The following is an 18412-nucleotide window of genomic DNA, read 5'->3' as shown; positions in this document are numbered from 1 at the left end:
TGGTCTAAGGAAATGAAACAGATCCTGGGTCGCGCACACTTGCTTGAATGTTTCCCGGTGCTCGCAGCACCGAGAAAGATCACGCTATTTAATGGGACTGTTAAACTTCGGTTCCTCAATGGGGAACGCCCCACCGAGGCCGTATTTAGTCCTACTTAGGGCACCATTTTCAACATCCTCCAGACCCCCCCCCCCAACTCACCTACAAGTGAGTCATCGAGCCCCCTCCCCCACAGCCCACGTAATAAGGGCAGGGAACCCCAGGGCCCAATCCCCAGCATAGGAAAAATGTCACCTGGGCACACTGGCACTGCCTGACTCCCTGGCGGTGCCCTTGCTAGGCTGGCAGTGCCACCTGGGCACCCTGACAGTGAAAGGGTGGCATCTAGGTGGAACAGCCAGGGTGCCAGATTGGCAGTGTCAGGTTGGCATCAGGAGCGCCAGAGTACCACCCAGCCCAGAGCCCAACCACCCAGGGTTCCTGATCCCCTGGGAGATCCCCCAAGTGTCATTCCACCAGGTCCCCATTTGTGGAGACCAGTGCTAAGCGGCGCTCGCCTGGCGTCTCCAATGCGAAGGGATTAGTTCCCAATATCTTGGTTAGATCCAGTGAGTGTATAGCTGCTCACTTTAATACGCAAGATCCTGTTAGATCTTGCGAGGCATGGCGAGCCAGGCCAATCTCGCGATAGGCTTTACATCTGACAACTAATGTTAGCTACTAGGTTCACAAATGTTTATTCATTAAATTTTACAATTTTAAATTTGCATGGTTTGAATACCAATTAACAAAGATAGTTATTTACGAAATAAGCTTGGTATTCCATAGGATGTCATTAAGTGTTTTCTGTTCATTTTATAGATCTTCTCTGCAGTAACCATGCATAAATTGAATATGACTGGAAATCAGTGGAGCAATTGCAAGATTTATAACTTTGTGCAGGAACCCCTGTGCATGCACCACATTTCATCAATGGCGTTAATGTTAACTGGAAAAATCAATTCCAGGTACAAGTTCAAATTTAATAAATATTATTATAACAGTGATTTATGTGAACAAGTAGAAAATAAAGTCACTGACCCCTGCCCTATATTTTCCTTTCAAGTGTTTCTATATATTGTTTAAAAGGGCATTCTTTTTGTCGGCTTTATTGTCATAATTGGAGCTAGGGGAACAGTTGGAAAGACACATTCCTTAAATCAGTTAGATAAGTATGTTTTTCTCTTGAAAAGACCTATTTTAAGTATCCATTGAATATTTTTGATGAATGGAATAAAGTAAATAATAATGTAAAAAAAATAACATTTTCCAAACCAACAGCAGGATTAACACATTTACTAATATGCTTAATTACAAATTTGTACAAAACACTTGCATTGATCACTTTGTAAATGTGCAGTTAAGAATTCCAAGAAGCCTGTCATGACTTACTAGTTAATAAATGGAGGTCAACAAAGAATATTTTTGACGAAACAATCAAAAATTAAAAGCTCTCAAGACTCTGCACCTAACTACTTAATGGGGTGAATGTAGTCCAGTTATATCCATTGGGGTCAATTTTAACCTTTATGTCCATGATCAGTCATCCACACCCACAATGAAAAGACAGAACGGGTTTTCATACCCATCCTCATTTACATTGGCAAAATCATGGGTTATTGGTACATTTCCTCTTGAATTAGATTTGCACCAGTATTTAACCATTCAGGACTGATGTGGAGATGCCGGCGTCGGACTGGGGTGAGCACAGTAAGAAGTCTTACAACACCAGTTAAAGTCCAACAGGTTTGTTTCGAATCACTAGCTTTTGGAGTGTAGCTCCTTCATGAGGTGAGTCCTGATGAAGGAGCTGCGCTCCGAAAGCTAGTGATTCCAAACAAACCTGTTGGACTTAACCTGATGTTGTGAGACCTCTTACTATTCAGGACTGAATTATGCCAAGAAATCACCTCCTTAAATCAATAATAATCTTTATTATTGTCACAAATAGGCTTACATTAACATTGCAATGAAGTTACTGTGAAAATCCCCTAGTCGCCACACTCCGACTTATGTTCGGGAACACAGAGGGGGAAATTCAGAATGTCCAATTCACCTAACAGCACATCTTTCGGGACTTGTGGGAAGAAACTGGAGCACCCGGAGGAACCCACGAGATAGGGGGAGAATGTGCAGATTCCGCACAGTGACGCAAGCTGGGTATCAAACCTGGGATCCTGGCGCTGTGAAGAAACAGTGCTACCCACTGTGCCCTTCTTAAGGAGGGGTTTTAGCTCTCAGGTGGCAAGCCCTAGGACCAGGGCAGCAGCATTCTTCCAGCTCCTCAAAAGTAAATTTCACACTTAGTTCACAGGGCCTACATTGGTACAGGCCATGTTTTAACATATATTAAAATTATATCAAGGCTTCTATTAATCGATAGAACCAAAATATACTTATACATGAGATTTTTGCCCAAGGAAACAGAGCAATTAAAATATCATTGGCTAAAGGTAGTTAAAGCTTCACCTTAAATGTTGATCACTTGTGACCAATGCTTCCAAAACCTTCAGAAATACTTAGAGCTGTTCCTGTCACTGTTTGACAGGTTAAATAAGTATACAACAAAATGTAGTGCTTAGCATGTATTTTCATTTCATAATTCAATGATATTCAACCAGACTGTTAAAACTAAAGTTAAACAGATTTGTCTGGCCCTGCAAAAGTGCATTCTCAATGCACTTTTAAGGAAGAAGACTTGAGAAGAGTGGGCTGGTTTAGCACACTGGGCTAAATCGCTGGCTTTGAAAGCAGACCAAGGCAGGCCAGCAGCACGGTGCAATTCCCGTACCAGCCTCCCCGAACAGGCGCCGGAATGTGGCGACTAAGGGCTTTTCACAGTAACTTCATTTGAAGCCTACTTGTGACAATAACCGATTTTCATTTCATGAAGTACATGATAATGAGCAATAGTGATAAGAATAAAACAAGTGATCACAGGAATCAACCTTGGTACTGGAAACAACAAAGGCAAACCCTGCCCAGTTAACTTTGCAAAGTCCTCCTCAATAATGTGAGGACAAGTTGGGAAAATAGGGGAACTGATGCACAGACTAGTCAAGCAACAACCTGGCATTGTCATACTTACTGAATCATACCCAATGTCCCAGACTGTTCCATCAGCATACCTGGGCATGCCCTGTCCCACTGTCAGGACAGACCCACCAGAGATGGAGGCACAGTGATATGCAGTGAAGAGGGCATTTTCCTAGGAAGTCCTCAACAATATCTCTGTACCCAATAAGGTCTCATGGCATCAGATCAAACACTGGCAAGGAAAGCTCATACTCATTACTACCTTCTGCCTTCCCTCAGCTGATGAATCAGTACTCATCCATATTGAACACTATTTGGAAGAACCAGTGAGGGTAGCAATGGCACAGAATATACTCTGGATGTGTGACACTCCAATGTCTAATGTGACTTGGTGGCATCTCCATTCACCAAGCTGGCTAAGTGTTGAAGGGCATATCTGTAAGTCTAAATAGTATTAATACATAATCTTTATTAGTGTCACAAGTAGGCTTACATTAACACTGCAATAAAGTTACTGTGAAAATTCCCCAGTCGCCACACTACGGCGCCTGTTCTCGTACAGAGGGAGGATTCAGAATGTCCAATTCACCTAACAGCATGTCTTTCGGGTAAGTCTAGGCCTGAAGCAGGCAATGAAGGAACCAACAAGATGGAAAAAACCTACTTGACCCCGTCCTTACCAAACAACCTGTTGTGGACACATCTGTCCATGACAATGTTGTCAAGAGTGACCGTCACCAGGCCTTCTGGAGACAAAGCCAATCTTCACGCTATGGGAACTCTGATTGTGTTGTGTTGAACAACCAGCATCCTGAATGGGATTGACGCAGATCAGATCTAGCAGTTCAAAACTGGACATCATGAGGCGCTGTGGCCCATCAGCAGCCTCAGAACTATATCCTCATGGCCTGAAATATTCCTCACTCGGCCATTGCCATCAGACCAGAGGACCAACCCTGGTTAACACAGGAGCGTAGAAGAACAGGAGTGTAAAAAAAACATACCAGGCATATTTTAAAAATGAAGTGTCAACCTTGTGAAGCTACAACACAGGACTACCTGCACACTATGTAGTAGAAGCAGCATACAATACAAAGAGTGAAGCAATCCCATAGTCAACATAGCAGATCAAAGCTCTGTAGTCCCCACCACATCCAGTCATGAATGATGGTTGACAATTAAACAACTAACAGAATGAGGAAGCGCAACAAATATCCCCAACTACAATGATAGCAGAGCCAGTACATCTGTACAAAAGACACGGATGAAGCATTTGGAAACATCTTCAGCCAGAACTGTAAAGTGGATGATCCACCCTCACAGATTCCAGTCTTCGGCCAATTTGTTTTGCAACACATGATATCAAGAGCTGAAGGCACTAGATCTAGCAAAGACCATGGGCTTTGACAACAGTCCTCTAACAGTTAGTCCAGTACAGCTACAACATTGACATTGACCCAACAAAATGGAAAGGTGTCCATATATTTTCTTTCTATTAACAGGAGGACAAATCCAATCTGATCAATTATTGCCCCATCAGTCTATTCTCAATCAGCAGAAAGGTGTCATTAACAATGTTATCAGAAGTGCCAGTAACTCAGTTTGGCTATCTCAGTTCCTGACTTCATTACAGCCTTGCTGCACACATGGACAAAAGAGTTGAATTCCACAGGTGAGGTGAGAATGACAGCTTTTGACATCAAGGCAGCATTTGACTAAATGCAGCATCAAAGACTCTGACCAAAACTGAACTCAATGGGAATCTGGAAAAATTTGCATTGATGATGACCCTTCATCATTGAGTCAAAATGTTGGGCGCGATCTGCCAATGTGCTGCACCAGGAGAGATCTGATAATGATATTTAAATGAGCCGCATTCATACGGCACCTGTGAGTCAACATCCGTACCGGTAAGGACTCAATGAGACCAATTAGTACTGGTCTCCACAAGCAGAAACCAGTTGTGAAGGCCATTGGAGCCCCTCCCAGGTGGTCGAGGACAGGGCAAGGCACCCGGGGACCCTGGCAGTTCCAGGTTGGCATTGCGAGGTGCCCGTGGCACTTTCTGGGTGCCAGGCCGGCAGTGCCTGAGTGCCAGGTTGGCACTGCCAAGTGTCGGGGCCTGAGGAGAGGCCATGCACATGAAAGGTGGGTGGAGGGGTTGAAGGGGGATATGAAGGGGCCTCTTAAAGGTTGGGCAATGAAGGGGGCGTTCTGAAAGGGGGTGGCCCGAAAGTGGAAGTGTAGGAGCGCTCAGCAATCTGTTATGGGCCAGGGATTATAGAACCCCAAAGGGGCATCTTGACAAATACATGAATAGGATGGGAATAGAGGGATAAGGACTCAGGAAGTGTAGAAGATTAGAGTTTAGTCGGGCAGCATGGTCGGCACGGGCTTGGAGTGCCGAAGGGCCTGTTCCTGTGCTGTACATTTCTTTGTTCTTTGTATCATGAGTTCCCTGACCCACAACTTTTAATAGACTGCGGTATGGGAAGCACACGGCCCACTCTACAGTAGAAATGGAAAAGTATTTTTTAAAAGCAAAACAATGTTTATTCTATGAACTCAAGTTAAACTTTTTAAAACATACAGTGAACATCTTAGCAACCATCAATTCAAATACAACCCCCAAAGAATACAACACTAAGTAATCCTTTAAGCTATCCTTTTAACATCCATAAGACTTAAAACACCTTTCAAAAGAAGCACATTAGGTTCACATTCACTACTGAGAACATTTATAATTCTGAATTCACCAAATGATCAAGAGATAGTCTTTTGATGACAGAGAGAACAGCAGTACACCTGCTTGGTCTGGCTTCAGCTCCAACACTGAAAATGAAACGAAAACGCACCCTGCAGTCTGCTCAAAAACGAAAGTAAAAAGCTGACAGACAGCCCAGCTCCACCCACTCTCTGACATCACTACAGCAGTAAACACCCATTTCTTAAAGGTACTCTCACATGACACCTCCCCCCAAGAAAAAAAAACCATCAACTTCAAGATGGTTTCATTTTTCACCTTTTCACTATCCTTTAAGAAATGCACACAGTAAATATACATTTTGTTTCAAAAAAACAACACACGCAAACAGGTATAATAATATAGTCCATTTTTTTTTCCTCCAACTGGAATCCTTCTTGATTGACAGTCTCTTTGAACAAGAAGGTCTCTGCACAATCCGTCCATTTCTCTATGCCTCGGCATTTCTCTTTAAAGTCAGATACTTTAGTTCAATCTGATCAGAGTCCCTTGTAATTCTTCAACACATGAGCATTGGTTATCACAGCTTTCAGGCAGTCAAATGCCTGTTGAAAGTCCGCTGTCCACTGGAATTTCCGAGGTTTCTTCAGCAAGTCGATCAGTGGAGCAATCATGCTGCAAAACCTTTGCATAAATGTTCGATCAAATCCACTCATGCCAAGAAATTGCATTATTTCCCTTTGTCTCGAGGGTATTGCAAACTCCACAAGGAAAGTGACTTGGGCTTTTCCAAATTCACCTTTGGCTAGGTTTATCACCAAACCCGCCTCCTGAAGTTGATCAAATAACCCCATCAGATGTTTTAAATGTTCTTTCCATGTCTGGCTGAAAATTACCAGATCGTCGATGTATACCGCACAATTGGGTAGTCCTGAAACAACTTTGTTAGTTAACCGTTGAAATGGGGCTGGTGCGTTTTTCATGCCAGATGGCATAACTTTGAATTGGTATATACCATCTGGAGTCACAAAAGCTGAAATCTCCTTCGCCCTTTTGGATAAAGGTACCTGCCAGTAACCTTTAAGTAAATCCAGTTTGGAAATAAAAGCTGATTGTCTCACTTTCTCAATGCAATCCTCCAAATGTGGGATAGGATAAGAGTCCGTTCTTGTAACTGCATTAACCTTTCTATAGTCCACACACAACCATTGGGTACCGTCTGGTTTTGGTACCATCACTATGGGTGAGCTCCATTGGTTGCACCCCACTTCAATTATGCCATTGTTAAACATACTCTCAATCTCTTTGTTAACCTGTACCAATTTTAAAGGGTTCAGTCTGTATGGATGTTGTTTGATTGGAACAGTACTTCCCACATCTACATCATGTATAGCCATTTTAGCATTTCCCAATTTATCTCTACAAACTTGCCCATGTGATATCAATAACTCTTTCAGGTCAGTTTGTTTTTCCTCTCGAAGGTATCTCAACAATTTATCCCAATTTTTAAGGACATCCTCGATTTCCAATTTAATTTGAGGTATGTCAAATTCACAGTCATCTGGATTTGATTCGACACTTTGAGTTAGAATTATTAAAACCTCCTTTTTCTCTCCTTCACTCTCAAAGTATCTTTTAAACATATTCACATGACACACTCAATGAGTCTTCCTTCTATCTGGTATTTTTACCACATAATTCACCTCACTTAATTTCCTTTCAGTCTGATAAGGTCCACAAAACCTTGCTTTTAAAGGTTCACCTACCACTGGTAACAATACTAAAACTTTAACTCCACTGGCAAAACTACGAACTTTGGATTTCTTGTCCACTACCCGTTTCATCACATTTTGTGCAACTTTTAAATGTTGTCTTGCCAATTCACCTGCTCTATTTAATCGTTCCCTGAAATTTAATATGTAATCCAATAATGTAATTTCCGATTTCTCACTCATCAATTTTCCTTAATCAATTTCAGTGGTCCTCTTACCTCATGACCAAAAATTAGTTCAAAAGGACTAAATCTGGTTGACTCATTAGGTGCATCACTAATTGCAAACAGTGCGAATGGAATTCCTTTATCCCAATCCTCTGGATAATCGTGACAATAAGCCCTCAACGTTGTCTTTAATGTCTGATGCCACCTTTCTAACGCTCCCTGCGATTCTGGATAGTATGCAGTTGATTTAAATTGTTTTATTCCTAAGCTATCCATAACCTTGAGGTAAAATTTGATCCTTGATCCAATTGTATTTCTGTGGGTAGTCCATATCTAGTAAAGAATTTAAGTAACTCCTCCACAATCTTTTTAGCTGTAATGTTACGTACTGGAATGGCCTCTGGAAACCTAGTAGACACATCCATTATAGTCAAACGAATATTGATTCCGACTTTTTGTTTTAGGAAGCGGTCCGACGCAATCAATTAGGACCCTTGTAAAAGGTTCCTCAAATGCTGGAATGGGTATTAAGGGCGCTGGTTTTATCACTGCTTGAGATTTCCCTATCACTTGACATGTGTGACATGATTGACAAAATTTAACTACATCTTTATGTAGTCCAGGCCAATAAAAATGTTTCTGGATTTTAGCTTGAGTTTTCCTTATTCCCAAATGACCTCCCACTGGTACCTCATGTGCAACTTGCAACACCTCCTTTCTATACCCTACCGGCAATACTACTTGATGAACATCTGCCCACTTTTCATCCGCCTGCATATGTAAAGATCTCCATTTTCTCATCAAGACATCACGTTTACGGTAATAACACTCTGGTATCCACTCAGATTCCTCTTCCGTGTATGCTTTCTGATACATCCGTTTTATTTCTATATCTTTTTGTTGTAACTCCGCCAATTTCCCTGAACTAAAAATTTCCGCCTCATCCTCCTCCTGTTCTTGTTCTTTTTCGACCATCTGATCAAAAATCGATCTGATAATTGCATTTCAATTTCATCTTCACTTGCTAACCTGTGACTTTGTGACCTTGTTACTACACAATCCGGAAAATACCCAGGATATTCCTCCTTCAACACTTCAGTTGTCTGATTTTCCACTGGCTTATCAACCACAGTAGGCATCACTCCCACCTGCGATCCAGCTATATCATTACCCAAGATAAACTGTATTCCTGGACAAGATAGTTTCTCTATTACTCCTACTACCACTTCACCACTCTTCACTGGACTTTCCAACCTTACCTTATATAATGGAACACTACTCCTCTCACACTGAATACCACATATTACCACCTTTTCTGGCAATATTCTTCCCAAACTACATAACTCCTCATCTCTTACCTTTAAAGATTAACTAGTTCCGGTATCTCTTAAAATTGTGACTTCTTTACCTGCTCCTCCTGATACACATGAGTAAACTTTATCCACACAAGTAAATTCTTTAAGAGATCTGGCACCTTCTTATCAATCACCTCTTGATCAGGCTGTACAATCTTTTGCACCTACTTCGCTTCACTTGGGCTTTCCTTCACCACTTTAACAAACCCCACTGTCTTATCCTGTTTTACCACATCAGCCTTCCCAATGCTTTTCTTCAACCACCAACACTGTGACTTTACATGGCCTAGTTTATTACAGTGAAAACATTTGAAACTTTTCATTTCTTTTCCACCCTCCTGGATTTCTTTTTTAATCTGAGGTACAATCTCCTTATTATCTTCCATCAGATCACCTTTACCTTTACCACATGAGTATTTCTCATGTCCCCAGTTTCTCTCCCTCACAGGCAGAAACTGATATCGGAAACCAAGCTTTGATTTATGAACTAATTCATAATCATCTGCCATATCTGCTGCTAATCTCGCAGTTTTAACCCTCTGCTCTTCCACATGAATTCTCACTACATCAGGAATTGAATTTTTTAAACCTTTGTCTGTAGACTTCAGGCACTAGTTCATATGCACCTAAGATGGATTTTTTTCACCTCCTCATACGACCCAGATACCTCCTCCCGTAGTATTGCAAACACTTCACTAGCCCTACCTATCAGCTTTGTTTGAATCAGTAATACCCACATGTCCTGTGGCCATTTAATTTGGTTAGCCACCTTCTCAAATTAAATGAAAAAGACTTCCATCTCCTTCTCGTCAAATCTTGGCAATGATTGATTGGACATATTTAAATAGATCCCCACCAAGCCTTTGACTTTGACGCTATCCTCATCCGTATCATCCAACTGTACATTTCCCTTTACGTCTGCCAATTTTAACTGACTGTCATGTTTCATGGCCATTTTCTGAAGTTCAAACTCTCTCTATCTTTTTCTCTGATCTGTATCTCCCTTTCTCTTTCTTTTTGTTCTACTAGGGCTATTCTTTCTGTTTTCCTTTCTTCTCTCTCTTTTTCCTTTCTCTCTCTTTCGTATTCAAGCTGCTTTAATTCTTTCTCATGTTCCATTTGTTTAATTTGTAACTGAATTTTTGCCATTTCCAATGAATCAAACTATATCTCAGGCAACTTTAAATGCTTAGCCACCGCCATAATTACCTCATCTTTTCGCATTTTGTCAGGTAATGTTAACTGCAGTGTTTTTGCCAAATCTAACAGACTGCTTTTAGTCTCTGTCCGTAAGGTACTGCGTGTGACCGTCTCCACCCCCAAAAACTTCAGAGCCTCTGAAAGAGCCATTGTCCACAACACACTCCCTACTTAAACTAAAACACCACACCTGAAAAGCACCCACTATATGCTCACCCCTCACTGTCTTTAAGTTCACAAAGCCAATCCAATATATAAGACTTTTATCCCAGACGAGCCCCCAATTTGTTATGGGCCAGGGTTTAGAGAACCCCAAAGTGTATCATGGAGTTACCCTGACCCCACAACCTTTAATAGATTGTGGTATGGGGAGCACACGACCCACTCTACAGGTGTGGTACAGCAGAAACTGAAAAATATTTTTTTAAAGCAAAACAATGTTTATTCTATGAACTCAAGTTAACCTTTTTAAAACATACAGTGAACATCTTAGCAACCATCAATTCAAATACAACCCCCAAAGAATACAACATTAAGTATTCCTTTAAGCTTTCCTTTTAACATCCATAAGACTTAAAACACCTTTCAACAGAAGCACATTAGGCTTACATTCACTACTGAGAACATTTATAATTCTGAATTCACCAAATGATCAAGAGATAGTCTTTTGATGGCAGAGAGAACAGCAGTACACCTGCTTGGTGTGGCTTCAGCCCCAACACTGAAAACGAAACTAAAACACACCCTGCAGCCTGCTCAAAAAACAAAAGTAAAAAGCTGACAGACAACCCAGCTCCACCGACTCTCTGACATCACTGCAGTAGTAAACACCCATTTCTCACTACAGATATTTATATACACACCCATTTATAAACACCCATTTCTTTAAGGTACTCTCACATGACAAATCCCATAGTAGGGCATCCTCACTTGGCAGGGGGGTGTAATGCCTATGTCTGTGGGGAGTGGCATTGTCCAGGGGAGGGAGGGTGTGGGGGACCCTCAAGCTCACTTAGAGATCAGGGCACCCTTTCAAAGTGGCATTTCCCCATGACGTTCAACAGCATTACCATCATGGAATTCCTCACTGCTAAAATTCTAAGAGTAATTTGACCAGCCACATAAATTCTGTAGCTACAAGAGCAAATTAGATTCTGTGGCAAGTAACTCACATCCTAACCTCCAAAATTCATCCACCATGTACCAAGTGCAAATCAAGAGTCGAACGGAATCTCTCCACATACCTGGATAGATCCAGCTCCAAAAACACTCAAAAAGCTCCATCCAAGACAAAGCAGCCCACTTGCCGCATCCAGCAAAATAAACCCTCACTCCCCACTAATGGCACATAGCGACAGGTCTGTGTAGCAACTACGAGCTGCACTGGCAGAGACCTGCTTAGGCTCCTTCAACAGCATTTTCTAAATCTGAAATCTCGACCACTTGGGAAAGAAGGGCAGGAAATGCATGGAGACATCACCATCTGAAATTTCCCCTCAAAGTCACACAGCATCCTGACTTGGAACCATACTGTTGTACCTTCACTGTGGTGGGTCAGATTCTTACAATTTCTTCGAACACATCATGGGCTGCAGCAATTCAAGGAGGAAGTTCATCATCACCTTCTCAAGGACAATTAAGGATTGAAAATGAAAGCCACTTGTGCACACATCACAAGAACGATAAAAAAGACCAAGATCATAATCCCAAATGTACACATTTAAAGGTGGGTTCAGGAGAAATTTACAGATTATTCAAATTTTTAAATAAATACATCAAATGAACTTGTAGTTTTTTATTCATATTTTACAAAATATTGATTGTTCTACGAAGTGCATAACCCTGAATCATTATCAAATCACGCTCTTTTCAACAGGTATTGATATTTAATATTACAAATCACGCAATACATCCCATTTGATTGAGTTTTTCCAGAACTTATTGCTTGGTGAGGAACAGTTAAATTTTATCTAATATTTATCTCTGACACACTGTCAGAATAACAACAGAACATTTTGTTTGTCTTGCACCTCCTCTGCCTCATCATCTGTTTGACCTTCATCAACCGCTCCTATCAAAGAATCAAGCATAAACTGAGAACCAACAGCATCCCTAGGAAAAATAGAGACAGACATGTAAAACATAACTGTTCTAGAGAAAAGAACAGAAATCATCCACTTCTTCACTGGTAGGCACAATTGCTGAGAAGTTCCAGCTGAAATCAAAATAAATAGCCTCAAAGCACAAAAAGCATTTACTACATAATTTAGGATTATTTGCATGTAATACACAAAAACAATGGTCATGATTTTCTGGCCCCCAGCAGCGGGATTTCCCTTCCCACAAAAGTCAATGGCTATTTGCATTGCTCGCCGGCTAAGCTGCTGGGGAATGCATGGGCGGTTGAGGTGGGTGAAGACAAACGTAGGTCCCTTACAGTCTGGATTTGGGAGAATTTATAATAGAGAACAAGGAAACGAAAGAGCCCACCGGCAAGACGGGCCAGAAAATCCCAGCCAGTGTACTTATTTTATTGTTTACAGAAATGAACATGTATCTGATGAAAACTGAAAGCGCAGGGAAAACACAGCAGTCGAGCAGCATCTGTGGAGAGAACCCAGTTAAGGTTTAAAGTCCAATATGCCTCTTCTTGTTTTGAATTAACTCTGTGGGTGCAATTTTCCTATTGTTTTGGCAAAATGGTGCAGCGGTCGGGAAAATTGGTGTGGACGGCGGCTATTAATGAAAAAAGAGTGAAGGGGCATGTCCCAAGAGATGTCACACTGGTGGGGTATGCTCTGATTGAGCCCGCTCCCCCAGAAATGTAGTTTTTAAAAAGGTTATGGCGCCCTTTAAAAACTGAAGACCAAGAACTCCCAAACCCAACGCCTCCCCCTCCCCCACTAGGGACAGTGCCCAACATGACCCACTGTCCCCCTGAGCAATGTACCCACCTGAACTTGTCTGGCGGCTTCTTCTTACCAGGTGCATGCTTTGGGAGACCTGTTGTAATTCACATCACATTGGATTATGTACCGACAAAGGGGGGGAGGGGGATTATCAGACATAGGGGCCTGATAATTAGATGTACATTTATTGTAATGGGGATCATGATGGTTCCATTATGTCACTGACAGAGACAGTCATGTCGCACCTTTATATCAGCACAAATCACATTTGGGCCTCCAGTGGGATTTTTACTTCCCGTCGCTGATCCCGCCAATGCAAAGAGGCACAGAAAATCCCCCCTGAGACTCTCTTTCTGATGCTGCCTGACTGGCTGAAGTTTTTCAGCTTTTTCTGTTTCTATTTGCAATTTTCAGCACACCCAGTATTTTGTTTTAATTTATGCATTTGATTCATGTGGTGATTAATCTCAGCTCTTATACAATGTAGAAGGATTCTATAATAACTAGGGAATAAAACAAAGTCAGAAGAAAGCCTGTATCAGAAACGTTTGATCAAGATTTCCATGAATTTCCTTTACTATGAATTAAAGGATTGCCCTACTTAGGCATGTTTTATATATTGCTTCTTCAAGGGTTCCAAATTAGCACCGGGGATTATTCTTCAGTGCATCAACCTACTCTTTAGTCTGCAACTCTAACAGTAACAACATTCAACTACCATCACCATTAATGTGGAAAAACACCCCGAGGTGCTTCACGGAGCTTAGAATTCCTCATTAGGATGAAAAGTGGAGAAATCTGATATGATATTAAGGTTCTAAATCTAAAGAAACAAAATTATGAAGGTATAAGGTGGGAGTTGAGAACTTTTATTAAAAGACATGACGGTGGATAGGCAATGGCTAATATTTAAGCAACAGTTATAATGCCTTTCTGGCACTAAAACACAACAAGAAAAGCGGCCCAACCATGGCTAACAAGAGAAATGAAGGATAGTATTGGATCCAAAGCGGAGTCGTAAAGAAATGCTAGGAAATATAGCAAGTCTGAGGATTGGGAGCAGTTCCGAATTCGACCAAGGAGGACCAAGAGATTGATTAAGAGGGGAAAAATAGAGTATTACAGTAAACTTGTAAACAACATAAATGCAGGCTGTAAAAGATATATGGATGTAAAAGGAAAAATATTAGTGAAGACAAATGTAGGTCCCTTACAAACTGGGTTTGGGAGAATTTATAACAGAGAACAAGGAAATGGAAGAGCAATGAATTAACTACTCCAGTTCTGTCTTTACAGAGGAATACACAAACAACTTTCACATGTTCAGAAAAGGTTCATACCGACAAAAAAGAAAGACGGTAGAAAGGGGAAAAATGGACTGTGGATATCTAAGGAGGTGAGGGAGAGTATCAAATTGAAGGAAAAAACATGCAAAGTGGCAAAAATTAGTGGGAGACTAGAGGACTGGGAAGTCTTTAGGGGACAACAGAGAGCTACTAAAAAAGCTACAAAGAAGAGTAAGGTAGACTATGAAAGTAAACTTGCTCAGAACATAAAAGCAGATAGTAAAAGCTTCTACAATTATATAAGACAAAGAAGAATGGCTAAGGTAAATATTGGTCCTTTGGAAGATGAGAAAGGAGATTTAATAATAGGAGACGGGGAAATGGCTGAGGAGCTGAACAGGTTTTTTGGGTCAGTCTTCACAGTGGAAGACACAAATAACATGCCAGTGACTGATGGAAATAAAGATATGATAGGTGAGGACCTTGAGATGATTGTAATCACTAAGGAGGCAGTATTGGGCAAGCTAATGGGGCTAAAGGTAGACAAGTCTCCTGGCCCTGATGGGATGCATCCCAGAGTGTTAAAAGAGATGGCTAGGGAAATTGTAAACGCACTAGTGATAATTTATCAAAATTCACTAGACTCTGGGGTGGTCCCAGAGGATTGGAAAGTAGCAAATGTGACACCACTGTTTAAAAAAGGAGGTCGGCAGAAGGCGGGTAATTAAAGGTCGGTAAGCTTAACTTCGGTTGTAGGTAAAATGCTGGAATCTATCATTAAGGAGGAAATAGCAGGGCACCTGGAGGGAAATTGTCCCATTGGGCAGACGCAGCATGGGTTCATAAAGGGTAGGTCGTGTCTGACTAATTTGGTAGAATTTTTTGAGGACGTTACCAGTGCAGTCGATAACGGGAGCCAATGGATGTGGTATATCTGGATTTCCAGAAAGCTTTTGACAAAGTGCCACACAAAAAGTTGCTGCATAAACTAAAGATGCATGGCATTGAGGGTAAAGTGGTAGCATGGGTAGAGGATTGGTTAACTAACAGAAAGCAGAGAGTGGGGATAAATGGGCGTTTCTCTGGTTGGCAACCTGTAACTAGTGGGGTCCCTCAAGGATCAGTGTTGGGCCCGCAGTTGTTCACAATTTACATAGATGATTTGGAGTTGGGGACCAAGTGCAATGTGTCAAAGTTTGCAGACGACAATAAGATGAGTGGTAAAGCAAAAAGTGCAGAGGATACTGGAAGTCTGCAGAAGGATTTGGATAGGTTAGGCGAATGGGCTAGGGTCTGGCAATGGAATTCAATATTGCCAAGTGTGAGGCTATCCATTTTGGGAGGAATAACAGCAGAATGGAGTATTATTTAAACGGTAAGATGTTTAAACATGCTGCTGTGCAGAGGGACCTGGGTGTGCTGGTGCACGAGTCGCAAAAAGTTGGTGTGCAGGTGCAACAGGTGATTAAGAAGGCGAATCGAGTTTTGTCTTTCATTGCTAGAGGGATGGAGTTCAAGACTAGGGAGGTTATGCTGCAATTGTATAAGGTGTTGGTGAGGCCACATCTGGAGTATTGTGTTCAGTTTTGTTCTCCTTACCTGAGAAAGGACACATTGGCACTGGAGGTAGTGCAGAGGAGATTCACTAGATTGATCCCAGAGTTGAGGGGTTTAGATTATGACGAGAGGTTGAGTAGACTGGGACTGTACTCACTGGAGTTTAGAAGGATGCGGGGGGATCTTATTGAAACATATAAAATTATGAAGGGAATAGATAGGATAGATGCGGGCAGGTTGTTTCCACTGGTCGGGGAAAGCAGAACTAGGGGGCATAGCCTCAAAATAAGGAGAAGTAGATTTAGGACCGAGTTTAGGAGGAACTTCTTCATCCAAAGGGTTGTGAATCTCTGGAATTCCTTGCCCAGTGAAGCAGTTGAGGCTCCTTCTTTAAACGTTTTTAAGAAAAAGATAGATACCTTTCTAAAGAATAAAGGGATTCGGGGATATGGTATACGGGCCGGAGAGTGGAGCTGAGTCCACAAAGATCAGCCATGATCTCAGTGAATGGCGGAGCAGGCTCAAGGAGCCAGGTGGCCTACTCCTGTTCCTAGTTCTTATGTTCTAACTTCCCAGAAATGCTAGGGAACCAAGGGTCTAGTGAGAAGGAGGAAATAAAGGAAATTAAAGGAATGAAAGGTGCTGGAGAAATTAATGGGACTGAAAGCTGATAAATCCCCAGGGCCTGATAATCTATATCCCAGGTGTCCATGGAAATAGTGGTTACATTGTTTGTCATCTTCCAAAATTCTGTAGATTCTTCAATAGTCCTGGCAGACTGGAGATTGGCAAATATAATCCCTCTATTTAAAAAAGGGAGGGAGAAAACAGGAATTACAGACTGGTTAGCCGAACAGCAGTCGGAGGGAAAATGCTAGAGTGTAATGTAAAGAATGTGGTAACAGGATATCAATGGGATTAGACAAAGTCAACATGAATTTATGAAGGGAAAATTTGACAAACCTGGAGTTTTTTGAGGCTGTAACTAGTAGAATAGATAAGGGTGAAGCAGTAGATTTGGTGCATTTGGATTTTCAGAAAGCTTTTGATCAAGCTCCACAAAAGAGGATAGAATTTAAAGCACATGGGATTGGGGGTAATATATTGACATGGATTGAGAATTGGTTAGTAGACAGAAAACAAGGGGCAGGCGGTGTCTAGCAGGGTCCTGCAGGGATCAAGGTTTGGCCCCAGCTATCCACGATATACATCAATGATTTGGATGAGGGAACCAATATTTCCAAGTTTGCTGATGACATGAAATTTGGTGGGAATGTGAGTGGTGAGGAGGAGGTTAAGAGGCTTCAAGTTGATTAAGACAAATTCAGTGAGTGGGCAAATATATGTCAAATGCAGTAAAACATGTATAACATAGATAAATGTGAATTAATCCACTTCAGACAGAAAAACAGAATGACAGAGTATTATTTAAATTATGATAGATTGGGAAATGTTGATGTCCAAAGGGACCTGCGTGTCCTTGTACACCAGTCACTGAAGCAACCATGCAGGTAAAGCAAGCAGATAGGAAGACAAATGGTATGTTGGCCTTCATTGCAAGAGGACTTGAGTACAGAACAAGAATGTCTTACTGCAGCTGCACAAGACCTTGGTGAGACCACACCTGGAGTATTGTGTGAAGTTTTGGTCTCCTTATCTGAGAAATGATATACTTGCCATAGAGGCAGTGCAGCAAAAGTTCACCAGACTGATTCCTGGGGTGGAGAGATTGGGGCAACTGGGCCTATATTCACTGGAATTTAGGAGAATGACAGGGGATCTAATTGAAACATATAAATTCTGACAGGGCTGGACCAATTGCATGAAGGAATGTTGTTTCCTCTAGCTGAGGGGTCTAAAGCAAAGGTCCCAGTCTCAGGATACAGGGTAGGCCAAGTCATTGAATATATATATAAGGCAATCGATACATTTCTCAACTCGAAAGGCATCTAGGGGTATGTAGAGAGAACAGCAATGCGGCGTTGAGTAAGAGGATCAGCCATGATATTGAATGGAGGAGCAAGCTCAAACCTACTCCTGCCCCTATTTTCTATGTTTCTGCTTCAGAGAGAAAAAAGATATGAGGCGGATTTACCGTTCCCCAACGCCGATTTCATAATCGGTGATTGGGTGGAGAAACCATTCTGATGCCAAAATTGGGGGCGGCACCGGTTTGATGCTGGTTTTGCATCCTCCACCCCCTCTGAAATGGCGCCATTGTGACACCGTTGGAACACCTTTCACGCATAATCTGAAGGCCCTCCCCGATGGGCCGAGTTACCAACTGCGGGGGACACATGTTGGTCTCAGCGGTTGGGAACCCAGTGTGGCGGCTGCTGGGCGGGAGCCATGCGCTGGCCGGGGGGGGGGAGCTTCCTCGAGGGCT

At 41.9% G+C, this 18412-nt stretch overlaps 1 protein-coding gene across 4 annotated transcripts in view; it reads right to left on the bottom strand.

Moving 5' to 3' along the window:
* Positions 1–5606: 5606 nt before the first annotated feature.
* The window catches only part of zbbx (zinc finger, B-box domain containing), a 177556-nt gene continuing 164750 nt past the window's right edge, over positions 5607–18412 (bottom strand). For all 4 annotated transcript variants that reach the window (XM_072474438.1, XM_072474441.1, XM_072474440.1 and 1 more), the window contains one exon: positions 5607–12386. In XM_072474438.1, the coding sequence (XP_072330539.1) occupies positions 12269–12386 (118 nt within the window). In that variant the 3' untranslated portion in view covers positions 5607–12268. The remainder of the gene's footprint in view (positions 12387–18412) is intronic.

This window comes from Scyliorhinus torazame, chromosome 14, assembly GCF_047496885.1.
Source record: "Scyliorhinus torazame isolate Kashiwa2021f chromosome 14, sScyTor2.1, whole genome shotgun sequence".
NCBI classification, from domain to species: domain Eukaryota; kingdom Metazoa; phylum Chordata; class Chondrichthyes; order Carcharhiniformes; family Scyliorhinidae; genus Scyliorhinus; species Scyliorhinus torazame.
Note: the sequence above shows the minus strand (reverse complement) of the source record. Positions and strands in the feature narration are given on the sequence as shown.